Below are 27,925 nucleotides of genomic sequence, written 5' to 3' on the forward strand. Positions count from 1 at the left end.
GAAAGAAAACCAAATGACGGGCTCCTGGGCCTTTTATAGGAATGAAAGGTACTCTTAAGAGTGAAAAGTGGTACTGTTGTAAGTGACAGAGTATCCTTACGAAGTCATCTTCTAAAATACCAGGTAGTATTTTGAGGGAAATATCACTGGCTGTACTTTTTTTTTTGGAATACCTCATGTCTCCAAGATAAGATAGGGAACAACTGCAGTATTTATTTACCAATATCTTTCATTCTTTTCAAAAACAAATCAATCTCTTTGATCAAAAATATTCTACATCAACAAATACTACAGAAATTTGAGTTTTAAAAATATCTATTTGTATTAACACATTCACCCCACTTTTGGTAATCACAACAGCATCGTACATTGCTCAACACCACTCTGAACTGCTTTTAAATGCAACATAATGTGTGGTTCATCGGGGAGACTAAATGCCCATGAACCCTGCTCGAATGGCCCCCCTTGAGGGGTCGTCATGTCTCTCAATGTAAGCAAGGTGGGCTCCAGCATGGCTATGAAAAAAAGTAGAATCCCAAATCTGCCCATCAAAGACAGTCATGGGGGAGTCAGCCTGTGTGTGCACACTGCACACAGCCATGCTATTCACTCCAGGGGTGAGGATGCAGCTGTGTGCAGAGTGCTGGCCACCCCTGCGACCACTCCACTGTCAACCAGAGACGTTCCCGGGCTGGTGGTGCTGAGGAGGACCCAGAGACCTGCAGGCAAGCTCATGAACGGGCCCTCATTCGTGCCGTAAAAATAGCGTACCTAAACCTGAACTTGAATTTTAAGATAGAGAGGGAAAAAATCAGTTTGTCTTTTTTCCCTTTTGCATTAGAGTTTCAGTAAACTCACCATAATTATTTTAAAATGTCATCAAAAATCCCTTATGAAGTAAAAAATGGCATATGTACTTCGTTGTGTCCTGCTCTTTGCGCCCTCGTGGACCGTAGCCCACCAGGCTCCTCTGTCCATGGGATTCTCCAGGCAAGAATACTGGAGTGGGTTGCCATGTCCTCCTCCAGGGGATCTTCCCGACCCAGGGATCGAACCTGTGTCTCTGGCACTGGCAGGTGGATTCTATACCACTGCACTACCTGGAAAAATGGCATATTCGCCACTAAAGAACTTGAGTATCTGCTTTCCCTTGCAAACCTCCCTGTTTGGGGCTGCATATTCTCATCTGCGGTGTGTCAGTCAGTGACAGGCAGGTGCCAATCATCCAGGGACCCCGCCCACTGGGGTTAAAACTTTAAAATCTTAGAACCAATGAAATATAGTAGTATCACTTCATAAGAATGTGGTCTCTAAACCTCAGAGAGCTTAAAAATCAGCTCCACAGATGTCTGTTTATATTATATTTCCCAAGATTTAACTTGGTTGCCAATGTCACAGAAGGTACACAAACGAAAATACTGACCAGGTTAGGAAGCAGAAAAGCCACAAGCTCACAGTTCTTGTTTCTGAACTTTTAAAAATAATGACATTATAGCTCATAAAAGCTCCATCTACTAGACATACTCTATGTGTCTGATGTCAACTCCCAGCCTCAGGGTGCGGCGGGACGGACAGAGTCCCACTTTGGTGGTGGTGATGGGAGTTTACTCCCTCAGTCGTGTCCGACTCTGTGTGACCCCAGGGACTGTAGCCCACCAGACTCCTCTGTCCATGGGATTCTCCAGGCAAGGGTACTGGAGGAGGTTGCCATTCCCTTCTCCAGGGGATCAAACCCAAGCCCCCTACATTGCAGGCAGATTCTTTACCGCTGAGCCACCAGGGAAGCCCAAGTCCCACTTCACAGATAGGAAACTCAGCGATAAGAAAAGGGCAGGAAACCCATTTCCTGCACCTACCAACGTCTGTCTACTAAGCTGTCTAGGAGAGTTTTACAGCCTCTGCACCTCTGTGCAGAACCAAAAACCAACAGCTTGTTAAGGATTATCTGTCTATCCAAATGTCAGTTAGTAAAAAAAGAAAAAAAGACAAAAAAGTGAAGTTTATGTTCGTAATGACACTGAATTATTTTCATTTCTTAAAAAAACTGCATCTGCTTTGCCATCCCTTTCTCACCGCTACATTTTATTTCTGTAAGGCCCCATCACCTTCCACTAAATGACGCACTTGACACATTCTCTCTGTCTGCCCCCCACTAGATCAGAAGCCCCTGTGTTCAATCACTGACATCTTGTATCTTCACTGACATATCTTCTCAATTTCTGGTAACAGACAAACACATAGGAGGTACTCAATAAACATTCAATGGAGGAACAAACTCTTTGTTTATATTCCAAACAAACTTAATTAACAGTAGCTACTATCAGGTACCAGCAAGTTAAAAAAGGAAATGCCTGATGAACTCTCCTACAGAAGCACAAAGGCTAAATGAACTGAGGTTTATTTTAATATTAAAAAGAAGGCAGGAAAGGTCCTACATAATGATAGCTATAAACGTCTGTGTGACACCTCCTCTCCTAAACCCAGTGACACTCATTCTCCTCTTATAAAAGGTAACTTCAGGGAACTTGTGACCGCAGAAGGAGCCAGATTCAGAGTGACCCTTTTTTTTTTTTAAATGAATAAATTAAAAGTTACCTTTTACCCAAGTAGAATAAATTTTTTCTGTCTTTTTTGTTAATTGAAGTACTAACTGAAGCTCATAATACTGAGAATAAACTTCTTTTTTAAGAAAAGCTTCTTACTTTGAGAAGTATAATGTAAATCTCAATGAACGGACTGTGTTTTTCTCTGAATGGCCCTCATCTGAATTTCTGGTTTCCAATACCACTGAAAATGGTTCTTTACTCCCCTCTAAGGAATAATAACTCACTAACCATGAAAAGCAAACTTTTCCAAAGCAAAGCTCTGAGAAAGTGTGGTTCGTGAAAGAGAAATTAGGGCTACTATTAAGTCTGCGATCAAAGCTGTTGGAAGGGTGTCCACTCGGCCCCTGCTCGAGGCCATCAAGGGGCCAGCCGTGGCCTTCACATGCTCACCGCTCCTACCTCGTTCCTGCCGAGTCCTGGGAATCGGAAACCTGCTTAAGACAACCTCGAATGAAGACTTTCAGGGGGCTCTGTACAGCGTACGGGGCTTCCCAGGTGGCGCTAGTGGTAAAGAATCCACCTGCCAATGCAGAAACAGCAAGAGACGCGGGGTTCGATCCCTGAGTCAGGGAGATCCCCTGGAAAAGGAAATGGCCACCCACTCCAGTATCCTTGCCTGGAAAATTCCATGCGGAGGAGCCTGGTGGACTGCAGTCCAGGGAGTCGGCGTCCGACACGGCTCCCTGAGTCCGACACAACTGAGCGCCCCCGCGCTGAGTATGCACGCAGTGTATGGAAGGCCCCCAGAGGGGCCCGACCTTCCAGCTGGGTCCCTGTGGCCTCAGACGGTGCTAGAAGCTAGCAAAAATACATACAGCTGATGGGAGGTCCGCTTTACCTTTCCAAGAAATGCAGACTTTTCTGCAAAACTGAGGCCAGAACTAAGGTCAGTGGTCACCACACTAACAGCGAAACTCTAGGCAATAAAACCCTATATTCCCGTCAATCCCCCAGGTCCAAAGGTCGATGTTCACTCTGCCCTGGAAAAGCTACACGGAAAGAGTAACTCATCAACAGACAACTGAGGGAATAAACTACAGTCTCTGTACACAGCGCTTCCCTTCTGGCTCAGTGGTAAAGAATCTGCCCACAATGGGGGAGACCTGGGTTCGATCCCTGAGTTGGGAAGATCCCCTGGAGAAGGGGAACGGTACCCACTCCAGTACTGTGGCCTGGAGAATTCCATGAACTGTACAGTCCACAGGGTCGCAAACAGTCAGACAAGACTGAGCGACTTTCACTTCTGTACACAGCAGCATTACGTACAACTGTAAAAGGAATGAAGAATCTCTGTTCCGCTGCACACTGCTCTCTAGATTACTGCTTTAAAAGAAAGAAGCGACGCAGGGAAAATGGTGCAGAACAAACTACTGTTTGGTCAGGACGGGGTGGGGGAGGCAGGGTCGGGGAAGGAGATGAGAATAGATGGATGGATAGGACACATTTAAAAGTATAAGAAATAAACTAAAAATGAAAGAAAACCAAAGCAAAAAAAGGTTATCCATTGAAGAGGAAAGGTGCAGGGCAGAGAAGTCAGGGAGAGAAACTAGATTTGAATACACCTTACTTTTTTAACTTTTTTTTTAAGTTTTTAACCCTCAAATGATGTATATACATTTTACTTAATACTGAAGCAAGATTAGGCGGTTGTTTTTTAAGCCTTAAAAATGTAAAGTAAAATAAGATAAATGATCCTGTTTCAGGTTGGGAGGAACACGACCCATGTGTAGAGGAACTATTTTGTGTGACTTTAAAACACAGGAGTAGGGCTGCTGCACACTCTTAGCAGCACATATCCTTAGCATGACAAAAATAAAATAACTACTGAACTGCATCTGGTCTTCATACTATAGTGATACCATCAGCACTACAATGTAGGTAGGTAATTAAGTTGATGAGGGTAGGATCTAAGATGTTTAGCATAAGGAAAAGACAAGGAGATAGAAATATAAAATCAAAGAAAAATAAAATACCTGTAATTCTATATTTGACTTGGAAATGTTAGTACAAAGCCCTGATATCATTTCTCAAAAATACCTGTAATTCTATATTTGACCTGGAAATGTTAGTACAAAGCCCTGACATCATTTCTCATTTAGAAAACATATATATATAAACACACATACGGATATCTGACTCAGAAACGTGCCCCGCCAGAAGAGCAGGCCTCCTCAGCACCTTGCACTACGGCCCATGCGAAAGAACCAGGGCACTTTAGAGAAACGGCTAATTGCAGACATGGAGCAGGAAACAGATTCGGTGGGGCCTGAAACATCCTGTCACATTAGCAGAGAGACAAGCTCTATCACCACAGTACCTGGATTTCAGAGCCAATCTGAAGAGGCTCCCACTAGCCAAGGATGAAAAAAATTAAACTTCATAAGAAAAAAAAAAATATATATATATATATATACACACACACAATGGAAACATCAGACATATTTAAAACCACGAGCTCAAAATGACAAAAATCTCAGCACTTTTTTATGTGTCTGAAATGACTAATGATTTTTTTTTTTTAATTTGCCTGAAAACTAATAAAGGTCAGGAATCAATCATGAATCTTCCTTTCCTGTATGAACTCAGGGAAACCAAGAAGCTGACAACGGGACATTTCTCTTTATGGAATATCCAAGTTGATACATGAAGAAAAGAGGGTATAATTAGGGCATCGTGTGTGAGCGCTAAGTTACCTTAGTCATTCAGCTCTTTGCAACCCCATGGACCGTAGTCTTCTGTCCATGGGCTTTCCCAGGCAAGAATGCTGCAGTGGTTGCCATTTCTTTCTCCAGGGGATCTTCTGACTGGGGATTGAACCCATGTCTCCTGCACTGAAGACAGATTCTTTACCCCTAGCGTCACTTGGTAAGCCCAATTAGAATATTACCATTTTGCATCCCTAAGAAAGTATTAGATCTAAGCAACAAATATCAATGAATGCTAAACATCATAAAAGAGAGACACCAGACGCTCCCAATAAAACTCTTACTAGAACTACCCAACACTACCCATTAAAATGCTTTGTCTATTTCCTACAAAATCTAAACTAAATCTAATCAAGCAGCAGGATCCAGCTCTTAATTCACAGGAAACCAAGGGCAAGGGGAACATGTTAAATGACCACCCAAGGCTGCAACCAACAAAATGTAGGAAAATCTACAGGAAAACACTGCTTCCTCACTTAATAAATAAACATAAATGAGTAAGACAAAAAAGAATGAAGAAGAGAGGAAGAGCCTCAAGATTAAAAAGATACATCAGACACAGCAACCAACGGCAATATACATCCTGGAAAGACAAGTTTATAAGACAACCAGAGAAACATGAATACTGATTAGCTTTTAAAGAGCTATTATTATTAAAGAGTTATTATTCCCCTCTATGTCTATTAATAATAAACTGAGGATTTTTTTAAAAGATTTTCAAGGGGCATAGATGAAACAAGTTTATTGAAGTGATCCATGGATTCACAGAAAGTCATTATACTAGTCTCTCTCCTTACGGATGTTGAAATGTTCCATGATAAAAAGTTAAGGGATTAAAAAAAAAAAAAAAAAGGAGGTTGCCTGTGAGTTCTTTTAAGGCCCAAACCCTAATGGCATAGGAACATGCAGAGGCTGACATTATATATGCATGTAGGGTTGGCCAAAAAGTTCAGTCAGGTTTTTTCATCACAGCTTCTGGAAAAACCCTAACACATTTTTTGGCCAACCCAATATATACACATACATTAAATGTGCACACATGCAGGACATTGAAAGTGAAGTCGCCCAGTCATGTCCGACTCTTTGTGACCCCATGGACTGTAACCTATTAGGCTCCTCCGTCCATGGGAATTTCCAGGCAAGAATGCTGGAGTGGATTGCCATTTCCTTCTCCAGGGGATCTTCCCCACCCAGGAATCAAACCCAGGTCTCCCGCATTGCAGGCGGACGCTTTACCATCTGAGCCACGAGAGAAACCCCTGCAGGACATTAAATATATGTAATACACTAAATATGCAAGCTATAAATATACCTTATATACACACAACAGTAAATATAAACTACAAGACGCCTCTTTTACTGCCCCTCCTTCTGACTTCACCAGACGTTAGATGTGTCATTTAGTTCCCCCTCTGAATGGGGAAAACAGTTCTGTGCTATCTCACTTAAATGCAATGAGGACTACTTTTCCAGGTACCTGGAGGTGAGAATGAGGATCAGATATATTCGAGTTCAAGGCATCCATGCTGGCTTTTTAAGAGAGCTTGAGCTCACAGGCGTCTCAGAAAATCTCTGATCCTTTGGCCTGCTTTTTCAAAGCCCTGTTAGTTCTCTTTGATTTAATTTACTAAAAGTCATTCACATGGAGAGCTTTTACAAAGTTACCATAATATTAAATACCCCTGATGTCTTTTAAAACGGGGTTAGAGCAAAAAGAACATCAGAGGAGCGGTGGCGGAACCTGGGGTTGGGTACAGGGCTCTTTGGGGGCCGATGACAGTCTCTTTAGGATTAAGACGGTCAGTGGTGATAGTGCCACCATCTGTGAATACACTAAAATCTCCTGGACTGAACACTTTTAAAAGGTGGCTTTACGGTATGCAAATTATATCTTAAGAAAAAAAAGAATAAACAGGGGTAAAAAATGTTAAGAAGTTTATTTATTGAAATTTTTTCAAAACAAAAAATTCACCACATAAGTAATCAACTAATTTTCTATTTAATGATTTTTGTTTTCCCTTCCCAAATAAGATAACAGCAAGCTTAAGGCAACCAGCAAGGACCTCATGCTACTTTAACGGGCCAATTCTGGTCACAAATTAGGAATACTGCAGTGTGTGTGTTGTGCTAAGCCACTTCAGTCGTGTTAGACTCTCTGCAACCCTATGGACCGTGTAGCCTGCCAGACTCCTCTGTTCATGGGATTCTCCAGGCAAGAAAACTGGAGTGGGTTGCCATGCATCAAGAAGGGATTTTTCCCCCTCCCCTTTCACTTTTTTTTTTTTTTAAACCAAGTTTTTCCAACAATCAAAAGTATCTTCTTCACAGACTTAGAAAACTAATCTTTGGTAGCTGGCGGGGAAGGGATCGTTAGGGAGTTTGGGACGGTCATATACATACAGACTACTATATTTAAAATGGATAATCAGGGGTGGGAGGTGGGAGGGGGGGTTCAGGATTGGGAACTCATGTACACCCGTGGCTGATTCATGTCAATGTATGGCAAAACCAATACAGTATTGTAAAGCAAAATAAAGTAAAAATTAAAATTAAAAAAATAAAAAATAAAATGGATAATCAAACAGGACCTGCTGTACAGCACATGCAGCTCTTCTCAGGGTTAAGTGCCAGCCTGGATGCGGGGGCGTGGGGGCTGGCGGAGGATGGACACGTGTATGCATGGCTGAGTCCCTTCCCTGTTCACCTGAGACTATCACAGCATTGTTAATCGGCTAGACCCCAATACAAAATAAAGACTAAAAAGTTGAGAAAAAAACCCACTATCTTCCTCTTTTCATGAACCTCTTACTTTTCTATTAACTTTTCAAAGTCACTTTGAATTAGATTTACTTCAGCAAAATCGTCAAACTGTGTTCAACAGGGCCCAAGAAACACTATGAGACAGAAAGCAAGATAACATTGGCAAAACCACCACAGGAAGCTGCGTCCTAAATACATAACCGTCCCACACGCTTAAAGGACACACAGAACATATCAAAGCAGCTAGCTGTGTTACAAATTTTAAATAAAATGTGTTCAAGAGGAGACATCAGATCAGTAGCGTGTGCCTGTTGAGAAAGATAAAAATTTATCAAGGGAAACACATCCAGAAAGACTGTCTAAAAGCACGTGACAATCTACAGATTTATTTGATACTTCCTGCTCAAACACAGCAGAAAACTCCTGCAAACCTCTCTTTTCTAGCAAGTGAGTTGGTGCTTGTCATTGTTCAGTCACTCATTTGTGTCCGATTCTTTGTGACCCCACGGACTGCAGCACACCAGGCTTTCCTGTCCACCATCTCCTGGAGCTTGCTCAAACTCATATCCATTGAGTCAGCAATGCCATCCAACCATCTCATCTACTGTCGTCCCCTTCTTCTCCTGCCTTCAATCTTTCCAAGCCTCAGGGTCTTTTCCCAAAGAGTGGGCTCTTCGCATCAGGTGGCCAAAGTATTAGAAAAAGGTATAATACCCAACGACTGTTCTGTGCAGGTAGGAGGGAGCCTCTGGGCAGACGGCCCAAAAGCAGACCCTCTACGTGCAGAGGAAGGGCAGGTGAGTGCCCCAGAGCCTGGCACACTAATCCAGAGTCTGTCTTCACACTGCAGGAGGGCCAGGAGCCCCCAAAACCAAGGTCTACTGTTCAGTAGGGGACCACTGGCAGGGAACACAAGGGCTTTCCTGGAATTCCAGGACCGGGAAGAAAGGCGGGAATTCTGGACACCTCTAGATCTGGTCACATTCCCACCACCTTCGCTGAGATGATAGACCTTAAAAAATCAGTTCTTTTACTTAACTGACTGGGGAAGGTAGTCAAAATGTGAATGACAGACACGAACGTGTCATAATCACCAACGCTATCTGACCAACAATGTGCCTGCCAGCTAGAAGAAAATGCTTTGGGCACCAAATTCTTAGGCCAACGCTACAAGAATAGAGCAGTTAAAAATCCACTGAAATGCCAATGCTGTTATGTTATGATGGGTGAGTTAGCTTATAGTTTAGTATTTTGGACTCTGACATTGTATCAAGGTACAAGGAACAATAAAGCAGATTAGAAAGTTAAACTTTACCTGAAAGGTATGCAACTTTTTCCTTTAAAATTGGCAAAACATCCATAGCTTTCATTTCATCGTTTTTTCGAAACCCTGAAAGACAAAGGAGAAAATATAATGACTGGGTTGCTTGAGTGTCATTTAATTTCTGAACCACCCTTATCTCCAATGCCAACACAGCTGCTTTCTTTACACCCATGAAGTTAACTTTTTATTCTGTGAAGGAAAGTCTCTGATCCTTCTCCTTTAATGAGGAAGAGCAACTTGCAGACGCAGACCCAGAGGCTCCCAGACCAAGCAGGCTCTTTAGGTCATTTCCAGCCTTAAATAAAGAATCAGTCCCCGAAAGACTAGATGTGAGAGTAGTCCAGATTGTTTCACAAATCTTCCCCTTGTAATGCCATGATTAACATAAACACTAGCAAAGAAAGTAGCAACATTGTTTTTAAAAAACAACTATGAGTCATGGCACGCTAAATCCTCTAGGGGGAGCTCAAAGCCACATCCTATCTGTGAATCTGGTTAAAAATAAAAGTGGCAGGGAGGAGAGCAGGGATTATAAATAGCTGGGGACCGGCCACGGCTCCCTCTCGGCTCTGTCCTTCCGGGTTTTCTGGGTCATGCCCCCCTGGAGGAACGTCACTGGCCAATGTGGCAAGATGGTCTGGTGTCACCTGCCTCACAGGGTGACACCAGGCCCCTCTTCTCACATCAAACCAACTCTCCCCACGCCCCCAACGTCGGCGAAGGCCAAGTGGAAATACTCTGGCCAGGAAGCACAGTTTAGGACAAGCCAATGTCCATCTAAGCCAAGGGAAGCCTGGCAGCCCCAACATGCCTGGCCGAAACTCGCCAGGGTGGCTGCCCACACGGGAGTTTGGGGTCAAGATGTTCACACGTGTAATAATGTCTCGGGATTTTACTCTTGGAGGTCTCTACAGGGGTCGTCTGGGTTCAAGATATTGGCTATTCTCATCAAAGCAGTGACTGTGGGAGGTTCAAGAGGGAGAGGACATACACCTAATGCCGATTCACGTTGGCTGACTTACGGCAGAGACCACCATAATACTGAGGAGCAACTATCCTACGGTTAAAGATAAATAAACTTACATCTAAAAAAAAATTTTTTTTAACCCAGTAATTGTCATTCATGGCAGAGGAATCTCTTGAAAAAAATTAAAGACTACTGCCCCAACCCTATCTTCCTGTCTGTTTTTGTCAAAACTGTACAAGGAATGGATCCACACTGTGAGCTGGTAATAGCCAATGGAAGGCACAGACCTGAAGGCCGAGAGAGAAAAAACGCTCTCGGTAAGTGATCAGAGTTTCCATGTCTCATGTGCCTGAGGGGTTCCTACAGACCAGCCCTGCCACAGGGCTGAAACCTGTAAAAATCGCCTGTCTCAAGGCACAGACAGGAGAGGGATCAAAAGCAGGAAAGAGGAAGTCCCTTTGTAAGGACTTCAGGGCAGGGCCCGGCCTAAGCCACTTGGAGCTGCTGAAACAAGTCAGGACACAGCTCAGGGCGACCTCGGGAGCTCCAACCAAGAGGGCGAAACCGTGAGCAGCAGAAGGGGAGCCTCAAAGTGTGTGGATAAACTTGGCCCAAACCTCTGAGTCTGCAGGTTTAGGGCAAGCTCCCTGCAGCCTCGGCTCCCAGCTCAGGATAAGGACCAGGACCTGACTCGAGGCTGGAGTCCAGCCTACTGAAACAAGCATACAAACAGCAACCACACCGGCCCCTTTGGGAGAACAGGATCTAGTCTCTACAACATATCATTCCCAGAAGCAAAGATTGCATAGATCAGTAACAACCCTGTCCACAGAATACCCATGTAGGAAGAACCCAGTTTAACAGGATGCAACTAGTCGCAAAGAGTCCGACCCAACTCAGCAACTCAACAGCAACAAAATCATGGAAGTTGAAATGTCCAAGGGCTTAGCACACTACCCAGCTGGCTGAGAAAGGGCTCTCTCGACACAGAACCCAGGCCTCCACATCGCCAGCCTCTTTTGCTTTCCAGTATACTCCGCCTTGCGCTGGCAACCCACCAAGCTTTTAAAACAGGGGCTATTTATAAAAGGCAAGACAGGAGCCAAGCGGTCTGCAATTTCATCCTTAAGCTTCCTTCAAAAACCCTTGAATGGACGCAATGTCGTCTCAGAAGTTCATTGCCCGTCATTGGGTGGTTCACTGTGTGTCCACAAAGACTGAGGACATCCCAGTTGCAGCTGATATGAACATGGATGGCAGCGGGGGAGGCAAATACAAAGAGGAATCGGGCACCACGGCAGCCTTCTTGGAGACGAGCTCATAAGTACCTGGAGGGCAGGGTGTGGGATGGAAAGTTCTGTAAGCTGCACGTGGCACCCACGTGGCAAGGAGGAGCAGATCAGATGACAGGATGCTCAGAGGGAGCAAGCCGTAGCTGCGGATCCTCACCCACGGGGATTTGAAAAGAGGATCCCCTTCCACCGCCACCAGATAAGAAAACGCTGCTTCCGGCCGTTCCCTCAACAGCCTGTGCCCGCAGGCGCCCCGGCCAGGGCAGGGCGGAGCCTTCAGGGAGATGCCACCTCCACGGCTGTCCTGGACTCCACACCACAGCAGCAGGCACTGCCTATCACACAACCCTCAGCAAGAGGAAGGTCCCGATTCCTGGGCAGGGACCCCAGGAGAGGCCGGCATCCTTGACAATTCCCGCCAACTCTGGGCTACACTATTTATTAACGACCTTGATGGCAAGAATGATGCTAATTAGAACTGGCATGTTCCTGACCGCCCCACAGGAAGACGATCGTACTGATAGGAAAACGAAGTGGAGGAAACGAGACAGCCTTCACCTGCCATGCCCCACTGTAAGCCACAGACTGACTCCTGTGGGTCCTCAGTGTCTTCAGAGTAGCTACTCTAGCCAACCAGTTCCTGAATCGCCTCCCTAGATTAAGTAAGATTCACCGTTTTTCCAGAAGAAGAAAGACACGTGAGTCAAGGGCTAAACTGGTGTGGAAATGCATTTAACTTTTATCATGACATCTGTACATGTCCCAACATAGACTAGAATGTAAATTCTAAATAGTTTCACTGCAATATTTTTGTTGAATATGCCACAGAAGAAGAAATGTTACTGTTATTAAAATTGACAATGAAAACATCTAAAACAGAAAAGAGAAAAACGAAACAAAACAAAAAAGAGAACCATAAAACTAACCACACAAAGACACCGAGTTTGTGGCTATTATTAGGCGGTCACCTAAGCATCATGTTTAACCCGGTTTCCATTTTTAAAAACAGGCAAAAGACGGAGGCAGCCTGTACACACACTGAAGCCAGATTAAATATATCATGTAACTTTCAATGAAAAGCAGGAAGAACTCAGCCATGAAGCATCCTCAGATCAAAAGGCAGATTCAGTTCCAGGCCCTGAAGAGCTATTTATGAAAATGGAGTGCATGACTACAAAAAACTTACAAATAAATGCCTTCTGGGTTATTCCAGTGATTCCAGACTACACTACAGATAGGATAACTCCTACTGCCTGGCTTCCTGATGCATAAAAGGACCAAGCTGTGGCTCTTAAGCTTGTGGGACAAAGGATACACCCAGCAACCATGCTGGAAGCACACGTCTGTCCTTCCACACTCTCAGCGTTCTGGGGAAAGGACAGGTGAATGCCATCTTAGAGTGACAACTGCGAGACCCCAGACCATACCAGTGCCACAGACCACGTAACTCAGCACTTTACTTCCAAGGGCCACCAAACTTCACAGAGAGAATTTCAGGATATCAGTCCTGAATATTCACTGGAAGGACTGATAATGAAGCTGAAATTCCAATCCTCTGGCCACCTCAGGCGAAGAGCTGACTCATTGGAAAAGACCCTGATGCTGGGAAAGATTGAAGGTGGGAGGAGAAGGGGATGACAGAGGATGAGGTGGTTGGATGGCATCACCAATTCGATGGACATGAGTTTGAATAAGCTCTGGGAGTTGATGATGGACTGGAATGCTGCAGTCCATGGGGTCACAAAGAGTCGGACACGACTGAGAGACTAAACTAAGGAAAGAAAGGGCAAAAAAAAAAAAAAAGAGAGAGAGAGAGAGAGAGAGAGAGAAAAGCAACATGAATGGGGATAATAAACAGAGGTAAATGGCCAAAGTCAGAGGACGTGTAGTTGTTGGACCATTTCGTAAATTACATACTTTTCCAATTACACAGGCGGTGCTAGAGAAGACTCTTGCGAGTCCCTTGGACTGCAAGCAGATCCAACCAGTCCATCCTAAAGGAGACCAGTCCTGGGTGTTCACTGGAAGGACTGATGCTGAGGCTGAAAATCCAAAACTTTTGGTCACCTCATGCGAAGAGTTGACTCATTGGAAAAGACCCTGATGCTGGGCGGGATTGGGGGCAGGAGAAGAGGGGACGAAAGAGGATGGGAAGGCTGGATGGCATCACTGACTTGATGCACATGAATTTGGGTAAACTCTGGGAGTTGGTGATGGACAGGGAGGCCTGGCGTGCTGCGATTCATGGGGTCGCAAAGCGTCCGACACGACTGAGCGACTGAACTGAACTGATACTGAAGTGTGTGGAGACTGGACACTTGTTACAATTTAAAGTACATTTTGCTGAGACAGAGAAGCCCATGTGAATTTTAATGAAATGCTAGCTTCAGGGCACAGTGAAGATGCAGTCAGCCAAAGCTCACCAAGCTCCTTCTTGGTGCAAAGGGGATGTCCCAGGGGAGGCCTAAAAGGCAGGCAACAACTGTTCTCTTAAACCAAATGTGAGAGAAATTTGACCAGAACATTCATATGATAAACGTTCTATGATAATGTTCATATGATAAACGTATTACTCTCGATCTTGATGTTTCTTGAATGCTATTGGGGGCGGGGGGGCGCCTACAAATCTGATTTCATCGTGAACATAAATGTGCCGTTAGCGGTTGATGACCTTCTTTCCTCGTTCCTTTGGTTTCAGTCAACACAAATAACACCTTTTCCCTCAAGCAATCATATTTGAATATTCAGAAATTTTAACATTTTCATTTAAAAATATCTCAAACCCCGCCCTCCAGGTTCAGCATGATGTGACTTGCCAAAATTGATTCTGCTATCACCTTTCAGATTGCTATTTGGCTCAGTAGTCTGTTGATTTGTGATCTATTTCAATCCCCCCTCAACCCCCGCTCCCAAATTATCCACATTCCCTAAAGTGACTCGCATTATGTTGCCCATCAGGAGGACTGCTTTTCCCCTCTTCCTCTAAATCCACCCGCAAGCCAGAGGACCCGTCTGTTTCTTTCACTGCTGTTTCCCAGATGTCAGGCACAGGATGGTCAATGAACATGGGCTGACTGCACGAACGAATGAGCAGACAATGAACTAACAGAACAACAATACTTCTCCAGCTTCTTGCCCCTGAAACCCCCACAGAGGCACCCCAGTGTTCCTTACCACTTTCCGTTCCAGGTTTGTAAACTATTAAGCTCAGTATTGTTCAGATGGCCTATAGTATGACTTACACTTCTAACAAGGAAAATTAACCTCTGGGTCCTAAGAGTAAACATTCCACAAGTTATTCAGCAATGGAAAACCTTTTAGTTGTACCAGTGGTCTGAATCAACTTATTTTTTACCCCTCCACTCTACAAGGAGGTACTGCATTGTTACTGTGAACAAATACCTTCTGAAGCGAGTCACTGCTGACCAGAATGCTCACAGGCTTGGTCACTTCCTTGGTATCAGATTTTTTTAAAAAACAACAAACAGAAAAGGAAGAGCTACCCACTGCCCCCACCCCCCAGCGTGTTGTTGTTTTTTCAATTTAAAAAGAAAGCACCACAGAAATATTTTTACAATGAGCAAAAAGCTTTTATGCCGCACATCATCCCAACAAAATTTATGTAGCTGTTTTAAAAAGAATTAAGATGAAGCAAATCAAATGAGTTTTAAAAATGAATCAAATTTTTAAAAGTCTAAACCAAAACACAGGTTAGTATTTTCCCTCCATATTTCTTCTGGGACTACTGACATATACTAGTCATTTGAAATTATACCTAATCCTCCAACTACTTGAGTCAATCTTTTTTTAAAGTAAAAACAGTGTTAGGAAAAAAAATACCGTCATTTCTTCCCCATTTGAGCTGTAACCAATGAACTGGCACCTTGTTCTGAACAGCCCAGTTCACCTTCACTGGGATTTGTCCCTAAATGACAAGGCAAACTGCCCTGCTCATCCGTTTTCAGAGGTCGCATTTGCCTGTCAGCTGTTCTACTTTAGTATTTACTAAGCGGGAAACCTGAAAGTGGGGGAGGACTGCAAAGATCCCCATCCTTATAAAAACACAGCTTGTAGCGGCAAAAAAAAAAAAAGTTAATAAGTAAAGCAGCATCTTGAAAGAACAAAGAAAAGCAACGTGCAGCAGTAAGCTGGAGGGTTCCTATTAGTACGGAGTCTTGGTGGTGATTACCGAATGTTACTCATCACTTTATTTAGGGGAGCGCCGCGCGCGCACGCACCCCAGAGCACAAAGAGCCGGGTGATACGTCTCTGCATCAGCGGCCGCGCGCACGCGCAGACAGAGGTGACGTCACCCTTTCCAGGCAGGCCGTCCGCAGTTCCGAGTCCGGACCTTTCTCCGCAGTGCCTGCAGGATTAGTCACGGATCACGGGGAGCGGTGCCGCGCGGGGCACGCGGTTTGCGCTATCAGGGATTTTGGCCTGGCAAGCACTGAGATCAGTGTTGCGTAGGAAGGAAGCATTTTCTCTAAGCCTGCATCCTCTCTGAAGATGAGGGCGGGGCGGGGGGGAAGAGACAAGGTTGTAAATCAAATGTTTTTACCTGTCTTCTTTACTAATATATAAAAAATCAAAACAATGCAAGGCTTATATTATTTTCCCATATATCTGTAAGTGCAGTCCACACACACAAGATCATTACGAGGGTCGGACACGACTTAGCAACTGAACAACAGCAGCAACAGACTGTATATAAAGTGAAGTATTTACACCAAGAATAGGGACATGCTCACAGGCCACCACGCAGGAACATGGATGGGGTTTCATACTGCAGCATTATAATTTTTACTTATAACCTTTATGGTTATAATAACTGTCAGGCTCACTGATTTATTCCTTCACATAATTTTAGAAGCAATAGCCTGTAACATCATACTGCTAGAGAGGTTTGATTGATTCGAGGCCGTTAAGAATGTTTCAACTTAAAAGAGCTCTGACTTTTAATGTCTTGAGCACAAAATATAGAAAAACAAAGAAAAATTACCATGCACACAAAAAGAAACCATAACAAGAATATTTTGACTATTACACATACTTTACTATAATGAAAACATCTGTAGAATTTTTAACATTTGATGATTTAATTATATGGTAACTGTGTTAGAGGTTAATTTAAAAGCATCAATAATAGGCCAGTGAAAGGAAATATTCCAACAGTCAAAATAGGAAGAGGAATAGCAAAAAAAAAAAGGGAGTGGGGTTGGGGGGGGGGGGTAATTCTACAATCTCATAAATCAACAAAGAACCATGTGCCCAGATGTGCCATTTATCTTTGCCTCCCTAGGGGCCAGCTCGGGGCCAAGCACAGAGAAACCTTATCCTCGTGTCTGTCTGATGCCAAGAGAAAGAACCCGTCTGGCTGTGTTTATGCTGGTACTGCCCTAGAGGCCTCTGGGGGAAGCTCGCCCAGGCTGCATCTTGGGACCTATCACTCATGCTAAACTACATTTACATTTACACACACACATACACTTGCAGACACATAGCTCTGTGTGCTGATGGACATCGAGTAAGATTTGCTTTACATAAGGAGCAGCCTCTCAGGAAAACTGTTTAAAAAGTTAATTTGCAGCCAACGAGTAACAGTCACACAACAGTCCAACTGGAGCAAACAGAGCAAGGCTGACTGCTAAACGCAGCTTCTTTCATCGTGACAGCAAACAGTCCATAAGGGGTAGTACCCTAACCCTCTACCAAACAAGAAAAAAATCTAATACACGGGTATATTTGTTTTAATGCACATCACAATCAAATTCTGAAAAAGGCTTTGGAAAATAAAGCTGTAAATCTACTCTTTCCCATATCTTTTTGATTATTACCTACAAAAAGGCTCTTGATTACAGAGAAGTGGTATAAATGGGTGGTATTGAAACTCCTCTTGGTATGCACTGATTTGCTCTGATCTGGGGTGACTTGAACATCCAGTGTAATCTAGGGTCCTTTTGTTGAACTCGCTGTGTTTGGCAAAGCAACATGAGTAGTAAGTCTGTCAAGTGAGAGACACACAAGTATGGAAAAATGGGGCCAGAGGAAATCAGAATGAGATGTCGTCTAAGATGTAGGATTTATGGGGAGAGATGGTTGTGGTCGGTCTTGGCTGGAACAAAGAGGGGTTGTGAACCAGTGGGCAGGTGCCTGGGGTACGGTCTTCTCCAAATATCTAACCCCGAACTCACACGCATCTTCCCAGACCTGCTCCCCATGGTGTGGGTCCCAGCGCAGTACCAGGCCCCACAAACCACCCACCGCACGACTTAACCAGGAACCTGGGCTCGCCCTGCCCTCATCCTCTCTTGCCCTCCTGCACACTCGGGAGTATTGTGTCCACCGGCCAGCATGACCCTTATGTGTGTGCCTCCAACAACCTCCTAATGGACACTCCCTGGGATTCATTCTGGCACCCTCCCCCTGAATGCACATCTCCCAAATCCACTCCCCTAAAATTCGCCAGTGGCTACTGTGAAATGAAAATATCTCCTGCCGTATTAATAAACAAGACCTGTCACCACCATCAGCAATTTCTGGCCTCCAAATGTGAACAAGGGCTCCCCAAACTGCGATCCAGCAGATGCCGCCAGCCCCCACGGTGACTGCTGAGGAGCTGGGAGAATGCAGGCAGCAAGATGAGCAAGGAAACAGGACTGCCCCGAGAGCTGAGGTGCATACGAAAAGAGTGAATTCAGGGAGTCCACAGGCTTGCATCTTCTCATACACAGAAAGCTATAAATTCCTTGACTTGATGCCTGGCCTTTGATGTTCAGACTGCCTGCCCCCTTTGTTGCAAACCTGCATAGAGCCTGACTTCCCACCCTACCTCCTTAGAGCAGTTTTCTCAGTTATCTTCTCCTGGGCTCAGAGTCCTAAACATTCCCATCAAAATAAAATAACTCTCTACTTTCAGGTTGTGACTGTTATTTTTTAGTCGATACCTCCAATCAAGTCCAAACTCCAAGACGTGGCACAGAGGTCCTCAAGAGTTGACATCCACTTACTCCTGCAGCCTCACTATTCCTCGCCTCCGTTCAGGACCCTCTCCCCACACCCACTCCAGGAATTCTAACAGCCTGCAGTGAACCACCCTTGCTTACAGCTGAAGTTGCACACACACACTGTTCCCCAATCAGCCAGAAACACCCCCCAACATGCACACACACGAACATACACACACCCCCCTCCCATCTCCTCCTCAGACCAATCCCGCCCCATCTATGAAGCCTTGGAGAGCCCCCCAGTGCTGGATAAGACCCCCACCCTGCACCCCCACAGCACTCCAAAACCTTCGGGTGTCATCTATCACGAACAGTAACATCCCAGTACATCTGGAGTATGTCACCCAGGACAACCTGCCTCGTTACCAACCAGGAGCATCAAGGGTACAGAACAAACAAGCACAGAGGTCAAGCCAAAGTTTTGCAGCCAGTCTGCACATCTAAGTTAAAGGGACTTAATCCCTAATCTATGAACCAAGACTTGGGTATAAGTTTAGGTTTATTCCTGCCTCTCTTCACAAAGAAGGCCCCAGCCTTCTTTCCGTGAACCCTAAAACGCTGAGGTTCTGCTTCTGAATATGTTCTGCTGCTCAGATGGCATGAGAAGGGGTAGAAGGCAGAGAGGATGCAGAAGCCACAACCCTCCCATGGATCTTCCTCCCAGCTCCTCGGGTTCAGCAGCAAACACTTATCAATCCCTTCTGTCTTCAAGACACTATGGTGATCATCCTTCCATTAAAGGGAAAGAGATAAATCAAGGTTGAATATCTTAATGAGCTACTAATTAATTTGAATGTCCAGTTGTTGTTCAGTTGCTAAGTCGTGTCTGACTCTTTGCAACCCCATGGACTGCAGCACGCCAGGGTTCCCTGTCTTTCAGGATCTCCCAGAGTTTGCTCAAACTCAGGGCCATTGAGTCAGTGATGCCATCCAACCAGCTCATCCTCGGTCGCCCCCTTCTCTTGCCCCCAATCTTTCCCAGCACCAGCGTCTTTTCCAACGGAGTCTGCTTTTCCCAGCAGGTGGCCAAAGGCCTGGAGGTTCAGCTTCAGCATCAGTCCTTCCTACGACTATTTACGTTGACTGCCTTTGGGACTGAATAATTTGATCTCCGTGCTGTCTGAGTGCCAGCGTCCGGGACTGCATCTAAACGAAAATACCGTATAGTTCTTCCTCAACTTACAGTGGAGTTATATTCAGATAAACCCACCATAAAAGTCAGAAGTTTATTAAGTTGAAAATGCATTTAATACACCTAACCTACTGAACATTGTAACTTAGGCAAGACCATTGTACATGTGCTCATAACACTTACATTAGCTGAAAGTTGGGCAAAATCATCTAACACAAATTCTATTTTATAATGAAGTGTTGAATGTCTCCTGTAACTTATTGAATACTGTACTGAAAGTAAAAAAAAAACAACAGAGCGGCTGCCCTGGGTACAGAACGGCTTTAAGTGTATTGGCTGTTTACCCCTGTGAATGGGCAGCTGTCTGGGAGCAGCGGGTCCCGGCCACTGGCAAGCACGCCCTGGGAGTGCCTACCGTACAAGGCTGGCCCCGAAAGATCAAGGTTTAACATTACAAGTATGGTTTCCATTTAATGTGTGTGGCTTTCACACTATCGTAAAGTGAAAAAAATCTCAAGTTAAACCACTGTAAGTCAGCAACCAGCTATATTCAGAGACATTAAATCACACACACACAATATCAAAGTTCCTGCTAAAGCATTCAGCAAAGTTAAGATACAGTAGGTTCTACACATACTACTGGGCCTCCCCCGTGGCTCAGTGGTAAAGAAACCCCCTGCCAATACAGGAGACGCGGGTCCAATCCCTGGGTCGGGAAGATCCCCTGGGAAAAGAAATGGCAACTTACTCTAATATTCTTGTCTGGGAAATCCCAGGGACAGGGGAGCCTGGCGGGCTACAGTCCTTGGGGTCGCAAAGAGTCAGACACAACTTCAGTTCGGTCGCTCAGTCGTGTCCGACTCTTTGCGACCCCATGAATTGCAGCACGCCAGGCCTCCCTGTCCATCACCAATTCCCAGAGTTCACTCAAGCTCATGTCCATCAAGTCGGTGATGCCATCCAGCCATCTCATCCTCTGTCATCCCCTTCTCCTCCTGCCCCCAATCCCTCCCAGCATCAGAGTCTTTTCCAGGGAGTCAACTCTTCGCATGAGGTGGCCAAAGTACCGGAGCTTCAGCTTTAGCATCATTCCCTCCAAAGAACACCCAGGGCTGATCTCCTTCAGAATGGACTGGTTGGATCTCCTTGCAGTCCAAGATACAACTTAGCGACTAAACAACAGCAAGAAATATATACTACCATGTGTAAAACAGACAGCCAGTGGGAATCTGTGCAGGGAGCTCAGCTTGGTGCTCTGTGATGACCTAAAGGGTGGGATGGAGTCGGGGGAGAGAGGCTCAAGAGGGAGGGGGTATGTGTATACTGATAGCTGAGTCACGCTGTTGTACAGCAAAAACCAACAAAACACTCTACAGCAATCCTCCTCCAGTTAAAAAGAAGAAAATGATACAGTATGTCCTTTTTCTTTCCCTCAAAATTCCTCAGTTAACTCATTTACCCTTATTAACACATCACATACGGTAAATGTCACAAAGAAATGAAATTTTTAACTGAAGAACTGAAAAGTTACTTCCATTTGGATCTAATTTCAACAAATATTCACTAGAAAAATATGTCTTCAAGGAAGATCAAAGACTTTGGCAGAACTTTCTACCAGAAAGTAGAAAGCACGGTCCTCGGATGAAGCTTACAATTATTCTTGTCGTCGCTTGGCTTTCGTTAGGGACATATTTACACACGGTGTTCTCAAAAGCCCTAGAGATGCTCCCCCGAAATGACATGTTCCTGATTTTAAGAAGCTTATCATCTAAAACAAAATAAAACAAAACACGTATTAGACCAAGCAGTAGCCTTGACAGTGTGAACATAACAAGCAGAGTCTGAAGGGCAAATAAACATGCCTTGCAAGTACAGGTACTGTTATTTACAAGAGATGTAGATGCTGTTGTGATTAACTACACAGATCCATCTAAAATTATGATTTTTGTCCCTGAAATTTTTTGTTTTTGGGTCACTGAAATTTTATATTGATCACTGCCACTAAAACTAAGTCCTTAACACAGAAAATGGGGCTCCTGGAGGGAAGTTCAAGGGGGAGGGGACATATGGATATCTAAGGCTGATTCACTTTGATGTATGGCAGCAACCAACACAATATTGTAAAGCAATTATCCTCCAATTACAAATAAATTTAAATTTAAAAAATTTAAAGGGTAGAAACCACAAAGCATAATTAATGTTGTAACATGTGAAGAGAGGAGAACAATGATCTCTTTCGTCATCAGAAGCCCACTTGATGGCTTACATACAGGTGCTTGGCCCCGGTTATTCAGCAAACCTATTCTGCTTTGAAATTTTTCTTCATCTGTTTCCAGAAACGTTATCAGAAATAACGTTATCTGAGACACCCTGGAACACAACTGCTGCTTGAGGATGCCCATGGGAGCAAGCTAAGCCCTGCCCTTGGGATGTTTGCTGCAATGGAGGACAGCCAGCCTGGAGCAGGGTGAGACCTGGGTGGTGCAACGCCCTCCCGTTAAGCAAAGACACCTCAGAAATAAATAAAAGTGGTGTCTGTGGCTGGTCTGTTTTCTTTCGGGCTGCATTCCAAATGCAACTTACAGTTAAGTTGGAAGCTTTCTTGCAGATCCCTCTACTTAGCATAATAAGACGTGACTGCTCAACAGGGTATTAGATACTTTGAGTTTCAGTCCTGAGGCCACACTGCTGGATGGTGGCTTCCAGGGAGAAGAGCAAGTCTAACAAAGGTCCATCTAGTCAAAGCTAAGGTTTTTCCAGTGGTCATGTATGGATTTGAAAGTTGGACTATAAAGAAAGCTGAGTGCTGAAGAACGGATGCTTTTGAACTGTGGTGCTGGAGAAGACTCTTTAGAGTCCCTTCGACTGCAAGGAGATCCAACCAGTCCATCCTAAAGAAATCAGTCCTGAATACACATTGGAAGGACTGATGCTGAAGCTGAAACTCCAATACTTTGGCCACCTGATGCAAAGAACTGATTCATTTGAAAAGACCCTGATGCTGGGAAAGGTTGAGGGCAGGAGAAGGGGACAACAGGGAATGAGATGGTTGGACAGCATCACCGACTCAATGGACATGCGTTTGAGTAAACTCCGGGAGTTCGTGATGGACAGGGAGGCTTGCGGTCCATGAGGTCGCAAAGAGTCAGACACGACTGAGCGACTGAACTCTGATCAGGGCAACCTGGCCTTTGGGACTCACCTAGCCTTTGGGACTCACCGCCTTTTAAGGTGAAAGAAACTTTTTCATTCAGGTACTGGTGTCCTGCCTTACCTTCATTTGCAAGCAGGGAAAAGAAGTTCTAATAAATAGGACCTATTATTAACCTTCCTCTGAATTCCTAATAAGAAATTTAAGAAACTACAAAGAGAGTTGAAAAAAGTAATGCATCTGGCTAATGGAAAAAAAAAGACAAAGAAATTCAATTCAATTCTCTAACCGCCTCTCCCTCCCACCTCCTTCACCTCAAGTTCCCTCGGCATACCCACAAAAGTACATTTTATAAATTCTGCTTAAAATATGTTTATTAAGCCACATAAATTCAGATATACTGATGGCAAAACAAATTTTGACATAAAAAAATGGGTTTAATGTGGACTGACTCATCTCTCACTTGGGATTCTCATGCATATTCATTGAGAAAAGGAAAAAAAAAAAAAGATGCAAATTCCCAAGGGAAGGAGGACAGACTGTGTGCCCCTCTGGGAGGGAATCACTGCTGGAGACCCCGGGAACCGGAGGAGGTACCAGCCCACGCCTGGCAGCATCTCCTCCCTGGATTCACTCTGGGCTCAGACAGTGGCGCCAGCAAGGCTGAGGAGTGCTCCAGCAGGGGCGTGGACCCTCACAAACAGGGAAGACGCTGCAACTGCGGGACCCCAATGCTACCATCCCACCTGGGCCCCCCGCTGACACTCCAGGGGCTGAGACCTGTGTGGGGGTGGGGTGGGGTACAGGAGCAGCCGTGATCCTCAGGGTCTCTGCCTGCTCGCTGTGGGGTCCCCAGTAAGAAACGGAGGGAGGGGGAGGGAGGACTGGATAGGGGAGGAGGTGCTGGAGTTGGGGGAGGGCAAGCTCTCTGGAAAGCTGACTTCCTTAGACTTGCCCAGTGGCTCCTATCAGAGAGGGCTGGGACCCAAAGCTTTAAGCCATGCAGGCTGGGGAACCTGTTTTCCTTTCTCTGATCCCTGAATCGCTCAGGCCCTGATGGCGAGGAAAAGGCAGGATCTCTCCACTGGGAAGCCCAGGGAACATTTTTTTCCCAAATAGTATAGAAATGTAAATCCAAGTGCAGAAATGCAAACAGACAGGCAGGAAGGACATTTACATGGAGGTGTGTGGGCCTCCCTCATCCACCAGCCCGCGCCTACACCTGCAGGGCCTTCCCCGGACGAGGCACTGGGACCTCAGCCCTGCTGCTGCCCAGGTGCTCGGACCGCCCAGGGTTACAGACGACTTCCTTCCCAGGGAGAGATGGCGCAGACTCGACTGGTGAGCGGTGAGCGGGGAGTACGGAGGCAGGTGTTAAAGCTACAGGCCACCACCCCCTCCCCAGTGTTAATCACTGATGGACAGCACCTGACATCGAGCTGCCAGGACTGGAAAGGAAACTTCCTGACAAGGGACTACAGCGTCTAGCAAGGAGGAGGAGGGGCCGGGACCTGGCTGCCAGGTCTCCATCCCTGCAGTGGGGAGACCATGGAGGCACCTGTGTCTGTCAGACGGAATGGATGAGAATCCCAAGGGTACTACCCAGCGGGCTAACAGCACCTAGAACACCAAGTACTACGACCACCGATGTCTGAGGAAGCAGCTTATCCTCACATGAACAGGTTTGCTAAGTGCTTTTAAATAATGGATTTGGGTAAACTTGGCCCATTTACCTTCGATCACTGCATTCTATAAGGGGATGCATCACAGGCAGTTATCGTTGAAACCCACCAAAAAAACTTACTTTTTAAAAATCAACGATTCACCTTGGCAATTCCAGTCTCCTGAACACGCATGCATGAGACGGACTATAAATAATTTAAGGAACTATAAGGCAATTCAAAAGTGAGAGTAGTCTTCTGCCTAAGCGAGTAAGTGAGCGAAGTTGCTCAGTTGTGTCCGACTCTTTGTGATCCCGTGGACTGTAGCCTACCAGGCTCCTCTGTCCATGGAATCTTCCAGGCAAGCATAACTGGAGTGGGTTGCCATTTCCTTCTCCAGGGAATCTTCCCGACCCAGGGATTGAACCCAGGTCTCCCTCATTGCAGGCAGACACTTTACCATCTGAGCCACCTGGGAAGCCTTTTCTTCTGCCTAAGAGTCTGCAGCTATCCTGACCTCTTGGTCACACTCCCCTCTACCCAGGGGCACCCGGCTTACACCTGAGCTGTCTCTGGGTCCTGCTCAGCCTGTCCTGTGGAATACAATAAGAAGTGAAAACAGATGAGCCTGAAAGGCACATGAAAAGAACCAACTTTCTGGAAGAGATCTGGAGTAAAATGGTGACGATCAACACTTTAATAACTAAAAAAGTGCTCCCTTTCCAACCCTCTCTTGTCGGCAGCCCGTCCACTGGAGTAAGATACCTTTCCAGGCTTCAAAAGGGGAGCGGGGAGGGACTGAAGGGTGTTGCTGGCTAGGGACACCAAGTCTGGGGGACTGCTGGCATGACCTGGCTTGGCGCCACAGGGAAGAAGGCACCTGGCTCCCACCTCTGTGCCCCCCCCACCTGCACGTCTCCTGACCCCCCAGGAAAATCTGAAACCAACAGGAGGAGGTCACTCCCTACCCGCTGCGAAGCTACCCCAGGCCAGAAGGCACAGATAGAGTGCTTTTGTATCCTCATCTTCCACCTTCCATCTCTCGTTTTAATCCAGTCATCTCTCATTTTAATAGATGAACAGGAACAAACAGGACTTTTCCCTAGACACATGGTAAGTCCTGGCAAAGAACAGCACCAAAATGGCTGGCCTTCGTGTGTACACTGTCCCAGGCTGTCCAGTCGCTCAGTCGTGTCCGACTCTTTGCAACCCCATGGACTGCAGCACATCAGGCTTACGTGTCCATCACCATCTCCCGGAGCTTGCTCAAACTCATGTCCATCGAGTCCGTGATGCCATCCAACCATCTCGTCCTCTGTCATCCCCGTCTCCTCCTGCCCACTTGGTAAAGGCAAACTCATTCGAAAATAAGTTTCTAAAGTGATGAAAAAGCCACACTAAGTTTGCCTTCTTTGTTCCTTGCGGAAAGCAAGCCCAGATGGTTCTGTGAAAGCTCACAGTATGACATCAGCCAACTCCCCACCTCGAAACCTCAGAACAGGAGGAGGGGTGGGTGCTATTATAGGAAATAACTTCTAAGAGCCCTGATGGCTTTAAATATTCAATTATTCACTGTATGGTAAGACAAAAAGGGTTTTAAATCAATTTTTCTAATTCTTTCAACTACTAAAATGAAAGCCCAGGCAAAAATAGGCCCCAGACTCAGAAGGGGATGTCCACCCAGCTGGTCTGTATCAAGGTGTGTATGTGCGTTACTGGTCTACATTTGAAATTAGCACCCCGTTTAGGAACCAGAAACCGCCAATTCCTTGGAGGCTTCCCCCATGCCCTGGCCTGACGGTGCCCACCTCCTGTCTCCAGACATACCACTATGCCGGCTCTCAGGATAACCCTTCCCCAGCTTTTCTTCAGTTTCGCCATTTCTGAATCTACTGCTGCACGGCGTAGGGCTCCGGTGGCCTGTCTCTGGGCTTCCTGTGAGTGCAGTCATACTACACGCGTTCTCTGCAACTTGATCCGGTCTGGATGATTCGGCTGCGTCCATGTGCGCGCTGAGCTCTGTTTAATGCTCCACTCTGACTCGGGCTCATGGAACTTGGCCTGTCTTCCCATTTTGTTCTTATAAATGATGCTGCCTGAACAGCCGTGTCCACGTGTCTCCTAGAACACACTTCCAGAGCATCTCTGGGCCGAGGGACAGGCTAGGGGAGGAACTGCTGGGGTGAGAGCTTACAAGGTGGTGTTCCCAAATGGCTGGACTATACACCCTCACTGAAGCGGGCACTGTCAGATGAGCCTTCGTGTTTTTGTTAGAGACAACCGTTTGGTACCTTTCACCAAAATGAATTGAACTAGGAAACAAAAACAGGCATGCTATTGGACAAGAGATTGGCCTCAAATTATTTTTAGGCTCCAATCTCTCTGGGCTAACAGAACAGTAGACCAGGGTTTCACATTTTGTCCTGAAAGTTTGAGCCCGCAAGAACAGGATATTCCAGATGTTTCCTTTTCTATTTCTATCTCAACCAAATTCCCCTCATAGTTCCTCCTATTTAAGATTCCTTAAGAGGGTTTGCCAAAAAGGAACTGCCGTGGAGACCTGCACACGAACTCTAACTGCCCAACGGCCAGGGTGTTCCAACAGTCAGTCAGCAAGGCTGCCTTGCCGGATTTCAGGAGTGGAGCTTCTCAAAGCAATAGGGCTATACGGTGGTCTTAGGATCTCAGGGGTTCCCACAAAAGCCTATGTGATACATGGGAATCCAATCATGCCAACACTGGTGTGGGCTGGAGCAGAAATGGAGGATGGCGGTGGGGAGAAGGCCAGAAGCAGCCCACCCGGCCTCCCCCAGGGAGGATGCGCCAGGCAGAGGCACAAAGGGGCCCCCACTTTCCTGGCCTCCCACCCGCCGGGCCCTCTCCCGACTCCTGTCCTGGGCATGAGTCCTGTTGCTGGACTACAAGGCCCAGACCCGCCCACCAGACCTCAGTCACAGCAAGCAGTCCTCAAAGGTTTGGTGGCAAGACCCCTTTACATCAGTAAAAATCACAGAGAGGAGTGGAAGGGGGGCTCAAGAGACAAGGGACACACACACCCCCAAACACACACACACGCATGCATAAGCTTCCCTGTAGCTCAGACGGTAAAGAAATCTGCCTGCAATGCAGGAGACCCAGGTTCAATCCTTTGGAGAAGGAAATGACAACCAACTCCAGTATTCTTGCCTGGAGAATCCCATGGACAAAGGAGCCTGATGAGCTACTATCTGGGGTTGCAAAGAGTCGGACACAACTGAGCGATTAACACTACTACACACACACACACACACATACACACACACACCTGATTTTTGTCTGTG

At 45.7% G+C, this 27,925-nt stretch overlaps 1 protein-coding gene across 3 annotated transcripts in view; it reads right to left on the bottom strand.

Annotated features, from left to right (window-relative positions):
* TRIO (trio Rho guanine nucleotide exchange factor) overlaps positions 1 to 27,925 on the bottom strand; it is a 355,580-nt gene that overhangs the window by 221,646 nt on the left and 106,009 nt on the right. For all 3 annotated transcript variants that reach the window (XM_060400268.1, XM_060400269.1, XM_042233930.2), the window contains exon 2: positions 9,387 to 9,461. In XM_060400268.1, coding sequence (XP_060256251.1) covers positions 9,387 to 9,461 — 75 coding nt within the window. The remainder of the gene's footprint in view (positions 1 to 9,386; positions 9,462 to 27,925) is intronic.

This window comes from Ovis aries, chromosome 16 (assembly GCF_016772045.2).
Source record: "Ovis aries strain OAR_USU_Benz2616 breed Rambouillet chromosome 16, ARS-UI_Ramb_v3.0, whole genome shotgun sequence".
Taxonomy (NCBI): Eukaryota; Metazoa; Chordata; class Mammalia; order Artiodactyla; family Bovidae; genus Ovis; species Ovis aries.